Below are 12,402 nucleotides of genomic sequence, written 5' to 3' on the forward strand. Positions count from 1 at the left end.
CAAACCAATATCTTCCTCTATTTTTTTTAAAAAAAATACTCTTTTTTCCCCTTGTTGTTAGCACTGCGACCAATTCTCAATCTATAGTATACATACCACAGGATATTATTCGAGCAAAGGAGATTATTGCACAGATCAATACCCTGAAAACTCAAGTTAGTTATTATGCAGAAAGACTTTCCAGAGCTGCCAAGGATAAATCAGCGAATGGACTTGAGAGAACACTTGCCATTTTGGCAGATAAGGTAGGGGATATGTTCACCCTCTCCTCTATACCATTGAGATCCCTCTTTAATTTAATATTAACTGAATATTCTTATACTGGCAGTTTTGAATTTCCTTCTCTGTAGACCTGCCAAAATCTGAGAATTCTGAAAGGACAACAAGAACTTACTTTATTTGGTCTATATTTAATGATCAGTAATGAGCCCTAAACCTCTCTGACGTCAGCATATAAGATTATTGTATTTCAATACACTTGATCTAATACAACCCATCTTGCTGTAAGTCCTACTACTACAGCAGACTAGACTTGAGGCAAAAAGAGTCTCCTTCTCCAACCTTCATTTCTGTTGTGAAAATCTAAAACCTAATATCATAAATCTTGGTGATGCTTAGGGCTGTAAAACAACATTCTTCAAATTGCTAATTAAAGTTTTTTTTGGGGGGGGGAATCTTTATGGCCCTGATCATTTTTTCAAGTAATGGTATCCATGTCAGTGCTGACTGCCTCCTGCTAATCATGTTATATTTCCTTGCTGTACTGTAATTACATTCACTTGACACTAAATTTAGTTTCTTTTAACAAATAAGCCATAATTGGCGGGATCCATACAACATATTATCAGATGCAGATTAAATGCCACAATGTCTAGGTTACACAACATATTAAGCTAAGAAAGGTTATTGCTTAGTGTGCTGTATGAATCAATTCATTGAATTCAAATTGAAATTAAATTCACAGTGAAATGCTATAGAAAATATATTATTCTATGATAAATTCTATGGGGAGCTGTGCTCTCAATTGGCACTGTAATGGAAATTACAGTAATGGAAAGATTGCTCATCTACCTCAATCAGTACCTAGATCACTATAATTACATTAAAGAACAGTCTTAGCAGGTTTTTAGTATGCTAAAATAACCTTTTTATTTGTTAAGATTTGTACTGTAGCCATAAGGCTAAATCATATCCACATTTGTTAAGAAAAGTGTACCTTGTATTAAACTGTTTTTAAAAAGTGACATAATTGTTACTGGGTTTGTTTACTGTACTTTAGTAGTGTTGGGATTGGACAGCAATAAAGAATCATGTTATAAAATAGACAATGTTTGCAAATATTGTGTGTCATCTTTATCCTTTCTAGACCAGGCAGCTTGTCACTGTCTGTGACTGCAAGCTGTTGGCAAATTCAATTCATGCCCTGAATACTGCAAGACCAGATTATATAGCTTCAAAGGTTTCTCCAACATCTACAGAAGGAGAACAAGTGGTGCTAAGAAATGACCAAGATACTTTGGTGGCCAGGTGGGCAGGAAGAAATAGCCGTTCTTCCCTACAGGTGGACTGGCATGAAGAAGAATGGGTAGGCTGTTACCTTAAAATTCCATTCCTATACTACAGTGAATCTTAATTCAGACAATTCCCTTTTGTAAAATTACAGCTGCCAGGTATTTAATCATGTTTTGTGGGTTAGAAACTATGTTTAAAATGCTTTGAATGAGCAAAAGGCATGGTGGGCATTAATTAGTGATGCATAGTGAACGTAACATGGATTATTGCATCTTTTTTTCTTTGTGCTATAAATATAGTGACCATATTTTCTTCAAAAAAATGAAAGCCAAATCTGAAAAAGAGACAATTCTGAAAGAGATTCTCAAGGATAAGAGAATAAGTATTTAGGTTTATAATTTTGCTTTACAAAGGAAAATTCAAGAGCAAAACTAAGAAAATAATCGCTAAATAAATCTAGAGGATAGTTTTCTAAAATAAAGGACTGTCCTTTATAAGAAAGGATTATGATGTTAATGATGTTAAGCCTGTTTTAGAGCCTGTGTTCCAATTGTCATATTTCTTTTAAAAATACTGGTAAAAATCCATGCACCCAATTGTGGCAATCATTATTGGGAGATGCTTTGATGCTTCTGGAGCCCTTTTTTATTAATTCCAGCAGACTCTTTACAGATTGCACTGTCATTATCTGATTTAAATATAGTTTGTGGAATAAGTAGCTGGGTACATATATGATGAAAACTAGGAACCACAACAGCTGAGGTCATGCAACTCTTGCAATAAATGAATGATATGGTGACATAAAGCAATCTGTGAACCCAGACATTGGGTGTTCATTTCTTTTTCTCTACTTCTGTTTCTATTTTTTGAGTTGCCAGTAAAAATGGAGCAACTAAATTTATTTATTTGTTAAATTTATTTGCTGCCTACCTTGCTATGGAGTTAATTCTAGGTATCTTGGAGATGTGATGATTTCCTATTATTAATTGGAAAGTAGTAAATGAACTGATAGTCTTTGCAATTTTGTCCAGAAGAAAATAATATTATCTTACCCAGTTGCTCAATTAGATGGAAATGGTTAGTATGTTTCTTTATTTCCTTTCAATTGATGTGCATGGTTTCTATGAATTACTGAAAGTAGTGAAAATAGTGTTTTCAAAATATTATTTCAATATACTTCTTTATTTCTTTTCATTATATTGGGCACACCAGTATGTAATTGATCCCTTTCTGTTTGTTCCTTCCCAGGAAAAAGTCTGGGTGAATGTTGATAAAAGTCTTGAATGCATTATCCAGAGGGTAGACAAGCTCCTCCTGAAAGAACGATTGCAAAGTGATAGCTGTGAAGATGTTTTCCTGTGTGAAGTTAGCTGCTCTAGCAAGAAAGGTAAACAAGATACCCGTGCATACTGGATAAAGCCAGAGACCTTAAATGAAATCATCTCATCTTCATCATCCCCACCATCATCTTCATCCATTTCATCCTCTGCATGCCATTTTCCCAGAATCACAAGTGCGTATGACAGCCGTGGCTTTTTGCTGTTGTCATTTTGTTCTGCTTTGTTGCATTTCTTAGCTTTTCCTTAATCATGATCCATGTATTGTAAGCATTTTTCGGTATATTAGGAATCTTCATTTAATAGTAAGGTCCCAGGAATGAGAGAACCATGGTCTTTTTGCTGTATTTCCATTTTTAATTTTCAGAGCATTTCCTAAAAAGGATTAAATAGGGAGTGCTTCTAATTACTCTCCAAAAAGCTATAGTAGAAATTAGATTGTCTATGGAGCTTCTTAATCATCAAGGTCATGGTTGTCCCAAAAGTGCTTTTTCCAAAAGGCAACTGGGTTTTCTTCTTGTTGTTTTTCTTTCTTTAAAAACATTTCGCTTGTCATTCAAGAAGCTTCTTCCGTTCAGAAGTTCAGAACTGAGTAAGCTTCTTGGATGAAAAGTGAAATGTTTTCAGAGAAACCCCCCCTTCCAAAGAAAATCCAGTTGCCTTTTTAGGTAAAATATCTTTGGAATATAAAGTAGATTATTTTATCAGAAGTACATAACATGGTGCTAGTAGGCACCATTGTACCTGTAGATATTTATGTTTTCACCTACTGTTGTGTCTCAAGCCTCTAATATATACTGATGCTGACTTGGCTGTCTGCCACAACTAAGGAGGGAGATAAGCAGCCCCTTGGCTAGGAGCCCAGAAAATTATCTCTATGAAAACAAGGCTTGAACTCACGAAGTTCTCCCAATCTTTCACTACACCTGGTATTGTAAACTGTCGTTTCCTGCAAAATTCACCTCCCGTCGCCCCCACCTATGAGCTCTCCGGGAGGGGCCAATCAGTAGTCACCTGTTCCTATTTCCTTCTGTGAGCCTTTTCCCAAAGCTGCTACGTCCTCCTCTCAGCCCTATGCATATGTATGTCAGGGACAGCCTCCCCCTGTACTTCCTCACTGCTCCCTGACTCAGATGCCATCTGGTGGCCAACAGGCCTCTCTAGTCCCTGCTCTGACTCCGAACACCCCCCAGAGTCTTCCTCAGCCTTCAGGGTAGTCCCATAGTGTTCATCGCTGTCAGATTCCAGCAACAGCTCAGCCGGCCGCTGTTGGGCCACAACACCTACCAAGTTCCATTCCAGGCCTTAATTAATTTTCTTTACATTCTTGAAATTAAAAAAAATAAAGAACTCCAGACTCTAGTTTCGATATTTATAAAAATGTCTGATGACCCTGCATATACCTGAAGATAGAAAAAAGTTATAATTTCAGAAGTGAGTATATCTCCTAATTAAGAAATCAACTGATGATTTCAATTTGGTTGATATTTTAGGATACTTTCATATGATTATATTATATGGCATGTTTCTATGAGGAAAGAATCTAAAAGGTAGGCTGGTATTTTGTTCCCTCTTTTTGCGAATGGAAGTAAGACACTGAGGTGAGAACGTGGCTTGTTTCAAGCCACCTAGTAAGTACTTGGTTAAGTTGAAGACCTTTAGTGCTGTCATATGTTTCAGAGACCAGAGGTATTCATGCTGTACAACATGCATGCATGTATGTATGCATGCATGTATTGCTGGACCTTCTTGGTGAGTCAGGATTTGAGCTGAGAGAACTCTAAAAGAGTCTTAAAGTGCAAGTAGGGAAAGGCTGGAGCTCCTTGCTTCTCTGTCCTCTCCTTTTCCATGTGGCTTGGACACCTGTCCCTCCAGTGATCTTATCACTCCTTCCCTCCCCCACCTCTGTTTAGCTATGTGCCACCAGAAACTCCACCATGCTTTAGATGACTCCAACTGGCTATGCTTCCCCTGACCTCCCATTTTCCTTCATCTTCTTTTCACTTGTCTCCCACTGCTATCTACATAGCAACATCATCACCCTGCATTACAAAACCAACTTCCCAAATTGCCCTTTTCCATCTCCCCACACCTTGTTTTATAATCCCTTTCTCACCATTGTGAATGATCTATTTGTCCATCCTTTCCTATCATATCTCTGTGCTTTTCTTTCTTCTATCTCCTTTTGACCCCTGCTACCACCAGGGGCTTTCCCTTTCTTCATTCTCCCCACCCTAGAACACTTCTGCCTGCAACACATGTGTTTCAGGTGTATATAGAACTCAAAATATGCAGGGTCTGTATCTATACCAAGATGAAATAAATATTTTGTTCATTGAATGGTTTGTCCACAGAATGTATTGCCCATCCATCATAAAAATTGCAGTAACATGAAAACATTTAAAAATTTAGTTGCATTAATTCTACAGATCTCCACAGAGTCCAAACAAATTTATAGTGGGAAAAGTATTTTTTTTTCAATTATAGTAATTTCAGGCCTGTTATAGGCCAACATTATTGTCTTAAAGTGAGCTTGGAAAGCAAATTGCAAGTCCTATAGCCGTGATGGCAAACCTATGGGATGCGTGCCGGAAGTGGCATGCAGAGCCATCTTTCTGGGCACGCTAGCCGTCGCCCATTGCTCTTCTGGGTTCTGGCACACACATGCACGCTGGACGGCTGGTCTTCATGCACGCATGCATACCAGAAGACCAGGTGACCAGCACATATGTGCATGCCAGAAGCTGGAAGCTCAGCTTCCTGGCACGCACATGTGCACCAAGGAAGTGCTCCTCCAGTTTCCAGTGCTCCTGCAGGTGCATGTGTGTGCTCCCATTTCAGCACTCAGTGCCGAAAAGTTTCACCAACACTGCCCTAAAGGTATTTCAAATACCTGTAGGTATTTGCCCTTTTTGGACAAGTAAAGGATATGTGGTTCTTCTCTTCTTTGGAAGAGGAACATTTTTGCAGTCTACAGGGCAGGATTTGTGTATGAGTTTTGTGACTCTAATCTCATTCAAGACTCATTCTAGAGTGGAAACTACCATCTAAGCATTTCTTTAATTAATTTGATTCTTTAAGTGAGCCTTCCCTGAGATGTCCAGACAAACTTCTGTAATTCCCACGTCAAACATGGCTCTTGGATCTATTTGCTGGGTGTTATGGGACTTGAAATTTAAGATAACTAGAGGACACCACTTTGGGAAAGACTCTTTTAGGCCAATACTTGTATAGCAGTTCCAGATTAAGGTATCATGCAAATACAGTTCATTGTATTCAAAAGTTTAGGAATCCCTGATCAAAGATATTGATCTGGAATTCTCATACTTTGAAAATCAATGGGAAGATCTCCAAATACAACACATGCAAGGAGATTTAAGAATATTGTGAGCTACAAGAATTCTGCAAGGGACAATCGGGAAAATGCAAAGAGAAACAAATGCGCATAAAAACTAAATATATACTTACATTTGCAGAAATATGCCGTTTCTAATTTTGTACTGGGTAGGTAGAGGCTGTATCAACTTTTGTTTACTTAGAGATTCTCTGAAACATACAGTTTGCTCAGAGGTATTTAACTTTTTGCATACAAACCTATAAATATTAAATAATATTTAAAACATTTAAAGATTCATCCATTAATAGCACTTGTTACAAAAACACTAGTATTATTCTAAAGCTGTGATCATCTGCAAATCTACTTTCCTAATTGCTGGTCATATTCTATAAGTAGTACAGAGTATGTTCATACTGGAATATGAATAATACATAACATTATATATAAATATATAATGTTTCAGAATGTAGAGTAAAAATGTATTGTAGTCCATGTGCTTGCTTGACATTTCAAAATAATTTTTACAACACATATAGTCTTATATTGTCTCTTCATTATGTTTCCTTACAGCAGGTTTTTATGTTTGTGATTTCACAATAAATTATTATTTAAAATAGTAAAATTGTGTTATTATCTGAAATAGCTGATGTCTCTTTTAATTTATTAATTTAGAACAGGACTTGTATGATTTGTTCAGAATTCTAGTTACTATTTGAAGTTTGTATGTTAAACACTAGCAAAGTAAAAGAATGAATAATGTATTATTTATGGAATAGTGTATTAATGTGCAAATAGCAAATAGCAATTATATTAAATTTTTAATACACATTCTGATTTTATTGTGAAGCTGTGCAAAATATAGGCATAATCCAATGATGACATCAGATTAATAAAGGCAATTTCTAAGAAGAATCTCATATACTAGATGGGTAATAAGGAAAAGAATCCCACCCAACTAGAGCAATATCATGTATATAGCATTAGGTCATTGAATATTTTTACATCAAATATTTCCTGATACTGCCCTGTTTGATAACAAATGAAACAATGGATTGATACAGTCAGTGTCACATTTATGCTAATGTGTATAAAGATTTAAAGTTTTTCCCCCAATAAGTATTTTAATCTATAATCAATGCATACTAAAATATTAGAGTAACATCACATTCTAAGCCAGGATATTTTTAACTTGATTATTTACACAACTGAAGTCATGGTAGGCAGTATGTATTTTTAAAAACACATCAGTGAGAAGATTAGGAAGAGAATGCATAGTCATGTTTTAAAACCGTGTAGGATTTTTTTCTAAGTGTGAAATTGCATAGGAGTGAAATGCTTATAATATGAAATTGTAAAAATCAGCATGACTGCAGAATCATTAGAACAATAGGTTTAGGTTTAGGTTTATTAGATTTATATGCTGCCCTTCTCCCAAGGACTCAGGGCAGCATACAACATTAAAAGAAACACATAATATAAAAGTTAAAAAAAAATTAAATAGAATATCCCAAACAAACCCAATTAGAATTGACAATAACATTAAAAAAAATCGAATTAAAATTTACCATGATCAATAATTTGTTTTGTTTTGTTCAGGCCAGGCTGGCTTGCTGGAAAAGCCAATTTTTTAGGGTGTGTCAGAAGGACCGGAGGTCGGGGATTATACGAAGCTCCAGGGGCAGCTCATTCCAGAGGGAAGGCGCTCCCACAGAGAAGGCTCTCCCCCTGGGGGTCGCTAGCCGACACTGCCTGGCTGACAGCATCCTGAGGAGGCCAACTCTGTGGGATCGCACTGGATGGTGGGAGGCTACTGGTGGCAGTAGATGGTCTCACAGGTAACCCGGGCCTAAGCCATGGAGTGCTTTAAAGGTCATAATTAGTACCTTGAATCGCACCTGGAAGACAACCGGCAACCAGTGCAGGCCGCCTAAAAGGGATGTAACATGGGAACACCTAGGTGCCCCCATGATAACCCGCACAGCCGCATTCTGGACCAGTTGAAGCCTCTGGGTGCTCTTCAAGGGCAGCCCCATGTAGAGACCGTTATAGTAGTCCAGGCGAGAAAGGACGAGGGCATGAGTGACTGTGCACAAAGCATCCCAATCCAGGAAGGGGCGCAACTGACGTACCAGGCGAACCTGGTAAAAGGCCCCCCTGGTCACGGCCATCAGGTGTTCTTCTAAACTAAGCCGCGTATCCAGGAGGACGCCCAGAGTGCGGGCCCTCTCTGAGGGGGCTAGAATTTCTCCCCCCATCATCAAAGATGGAATAAGATGCACAGATCGGGATGACAGAAACCACAGTCACTCAGTCTTGGAGGGATTGACCTTGAGCCTGTTCCTCCCCATCCAGATCCGCACAGCCTCCAGGCATCAGGACATCATGTCAAGGGCATCGTTTGGGTGGTTTGGGGTAGAGATGAAAAGTTGGGTATCATCAGCATATTAATGATACCGTACCCCAAAACCACGGATGATCTCACCCAGTGGTTTCATATATATTTTGAACAGGAGGGGTGAGAGAACTGACCCCTGGGGCACCCCATAAGTGACATGCCTCGGGGTCAATCCCTGCCCTCCAGTCAACACAAACTGTGACCGATCCAACAGGTAGGAGGAGAACCACCATAAAATGGTACCCCCCACTCCCAACCCCCCGAGTCATCACGAGGTTATTTAATGGTCGATGGTATCGAAAGCTGCTGAGAGGTCTAATAGGACCAGAACAGAGGAGCAGCCCCCTGTCCCGGGCCCACCAGAGATCATCGACCAACTAAACCAGTGCTGTATCCGGGCCTGAAACCCGACTGAAACGGATCCAGGTAGACAGCTTCATCCAGTGATTGGGGAAGCTGACAGGCTACCACACTCTTTGCTACAAAGCGAAGGTTGGAGACCGGACAATAGTTGGCTAAAGAAGCTGGGTCCAGGGAAGGCTTCTTAAGGAGGGGCCTCACCACTGCCTCCTTCAAGGCGGTGGGAAAGAACCCCTCTCTCAACAAAGCATTGGTAATCGCCTGTCACCTCCCGGGAAGCCGAGACTAACCAAGAGGGACACAGGTCCAGCACACAAGTGGCAGCACTGGGTCTCCCCATAATCTTGTCCATGCCCTCGGGGGGTCACAGGAGCAATAAACAATAAACATTTTATAAGTTTTTAATGTTGCCTATTATTAGAATACTATTTCTATTCTAGTTGCAGGTATGCTATAAAATTGCGAAATTAAATTCAGTGGTTGGAACTAGACGTAAACTAACATAGCTTTGTTCCTCTCTCTCTCTCTCTCTCTTTAACAATATTTTCCAATGCTAAATGTATAATGCAATGTCACTTGGGGAATGTTTTCTTGCTCTAGCAAGTGACAGCTGAACTGTTATGCAATCACTTCATTAAAAATCTTTTGAGAGAAGATGATAAGATGCTGACCTTAATGGCTTTCCATCATATGAAGTTCCAGCCTGAATTTCTTGCACTTATCCTTACCTCCATTCTCCATCCATAGAACAACCCTAAGGAACTTGTCATATAATATGTAGGTATCTAGATGTCTGTTTATCTATCATGGTATAGAAAAACGAAAGGGTTAAAGTGCTGGCGTAGGAGTAGAGAAGCTCAGGTCCTATCCTCCTTAGGCACAGAAGCTGCCTAAGCCAGTCACTCAGCCCTGACCCAAAAATTAAAAAAAATATTTCTTTACCAACCTGCACTGGTTCAGCATGGTAGATTGGGATCCAGTACCATCTACTTCGGTGGATTGATTCTGGTGGATTATTATCACTTAAACATAAGGCTTTTATTCTCTTGGTGTAAACTAATTTTAGAGCTTTGAAATCATAGTTCAAGGGAACAGAAGAGGAGACAGGGAGTATATAACGGCCAAGTAAATTCTGCTGGAGTTAAGTTCTTCTATTATTTGTGACAGTTTGTTGTTGTTGTTGTTGTTGTTGTTGTTGTTGTTGTTAGTTGTGAAGTCGTGTCCGACCCATCGCGACCTCATGGATAACGTTCCTCCAGGCCTTCCTGTTCTCTACCATCCCCCAGAGTCCATTTAAGCTCACACCAACTGCTTCAGTGACTCCATCGGGCCACCTCATTCTCTGTTGTCCAGTCCCCTTCTTCTATTGCCCTCAATTGTTCCCAGCATTACGCTCTTCTCCAGTGAGTCCTTCCTTCCCATTAGGTGGCCAAAATATTTGAGTTTCATCTTCAGGATCTGGCCTTCTAAAGGGCAGTCAGGGTTGATCACCTCTAGGACTGACCGGTTTGATCATCTTGCAGTCCAAGGGACTCGCAGGAGTCTTCTCCAGTACCAGAGTTCAAAGGCCTTAATTCTTTGGCACTCAACCTTCCTTATGGTCCAACTTTCACAGTGACAGAGTTTGGATCCTATTAATTGCATTTAAAAAAACCTCACATTTTGAGACAAAATTTTCAGCAAACTATAAATCACTCAAATCTTCCTAGTTAGAGTTGCCTGTTAGAATGATTTGCCTTGTGATTTCACCACATACTAAACTTATAAAAAGTTAAAAAGGTTAAAAGAAGATAGGGAAGATAATGGAATAATAGTATTTTTTATGAATGCACTTTAAGCACAGATTCTAGTTTGTCTGCAGCAAACCAACAGATTTTTGCTTTCACCAGCCTCCTGCCAGCTCTTTAGGTTGCTGATGTATACTTCTAATCCATCAATAAACGTGGTGTAGTGAGATTAAATATTATTAAAAATGTTAAAGAACAGACAATAAAATCAATTAAACAGTATTAATAAATTTCCATAAATGTGTTTCTTGCCGAAAGTTGTAAATAATTTTTTAACATTGGTTAAGTGTGTAAAACATACATAAAAGCTGGAATAAATGATGTGATGGGTTGCCAGTTGTACTGTTCAATAGAGCCTGAATGAGAGTTATTTGAAATGAAATGGAATTTGTCACTGAATTGACACTTCTGAGAAAATTTCCTTTCTTTGGTTTCTGGTGAATTTTCTTTACAAACACCGTATTTATTCTTCACGTTTTTAAATCTACACATTAAATATTTCAGGTGCACACCTTTAAAATATATTTGTGTATATTTGGGTTATTTGGTACACCCCAAATAGTTGGTATACTGCTATTCTATTTAGTGGCTTCTAATGCAAGCCATGACGCTGATGGCTCAAACTCTGTAGGCTGTACTAGATAAGGCCCAAAATGATACACCTGCATTTTTCCTAGTTTCTAGGTGCTCCCATGAATTGGTAGCACAGGGATTTTGGTCCTCCCAGCAGCAGGGTATAGTGTGTTTTAAGCAGAAAAGAGGATCTTGAAAGAGGCTACAGCAAGAAGAAGCAACCATGTGTTTTCTTTCATTGCAAGAAATTTATAGGAAGCTGCATGTCAGAGATGAATGAGTTTATTCAAACAGTGGACAAGACTAGAAGCAACATGAGTTGAGTCATCAATTTGCTGTTTTTCTCACAATTTCCCCCCCCTCTGTGCGAATTCTGTTCTTCTCCTTTGCCTTTCTCTACAGTTGTGATATATTGTTTTTAACATGAATTTTTTGCAGAAGGCTTTTGAAAAAAGTTTCTGGACATGTGCATCAGGGGTGGGTTGCTGCTGGCATTGCTGGCGGTTCGGTGTTCATGTGCACATTTGACCATAAATGCAATAAAAATTGCTTTATGCATGTGCAGAAGCAAAAAACTAAATAGTGGCACCTACAGTGCCGCGGGAAGAACCGATTCGGGGGCATGGCAGGCCTGGGTCGCTGCTGGTTCCAGTGACCCAGTCCGCTAAAGTACTACCAGTTTGGCCGAATTTTTGCTTCTGTACATGCACAAAGCTGAACCGGGCCGAACTGGTAGGAACCCACCACTGATGTGCATCCCTACAACCATAGATGGCCCACTCCTGTATAAATTGATATCCCCTCCCAAATATTTGAGACTGCTTATGCTAAGCATTTCAGTTGCTTATCTTTAAAATGTGTTGCTGCCCCTTAATCATGCATGTTACACCTCCATTTTTATGCAGATTGCAGTCCTACTCCTGAAGAATCCACCCCAGGTATGTATATTTTTCCCCTACATTCATTGTATTTGTACTTGAAAAACTTGGGGCAGAATGATTCTCTTAATTTAATACTAACATCTTTTGCTGATCGTAAATTTTCTACTACAGTGACTTTTGAGGGAGGGAGGGAGAGGGAGGAAGAGAGAGGGAGGGAGGG

The 12,402-nt window shown here is 39.1% G+C and overlaps 1 protein-coding gene across 12 annotated transcripts in view; it reads left to right on the forward strand.

Moving 5' to 3' along the window:
* Nucleotides 1–12,402, forward strand: part of INPP4A (inositol polyphosphate-4-phosphatase type I A) — a 102,991-nt gene that overhangs the window by 70,531 nt on the left and 20,058 nt on the right. For 8 of the 12 annotated variants that reach the window (XM_087726582.1, XM_087726583.1, XM_087726584.1 and 5 more), the window contains 4 exons: nt 62–245; nt 1,367–1,585; nt 2,761–3,025; nt 12,207–12,239. In XM_087726582.1, coding sequence (XP_087582708.1) covers nt 62–245; nt 1,367–1,585; nt 2,761–3,025; nt 12,207–12,239 — 701 coding nt within the window. The remainder of the gene's footprint in view (nt 1–61; nt 246–1,366; nt 1,586–2,760; nt 3,026–12,206; nt 12,240–12,402) is intronic. The other 4 variants (XM_087726586.1, XM_014059474.2, XM_014059477.2 and 1 more) reach the window with 1 other exon arrangement.

Source organism: Thamnophis sirtalis, unplaced genomic scaffold, assembly GCF_051295495.1.
Source record: "Thamnophis sirtalis isolate CommonGarterSnake01/CBP01778 unplaced genomic scaffold, rThaSir2_p1.2 scaffold_12, whole genome shotgun sequence".
Classification (NCBI taxonomy): Eukaryota; Metazoa; Chordata; class Lepidosauria; order Squamata; family Natricidae; genus Thamnophis; species Thamnophis sirtalis.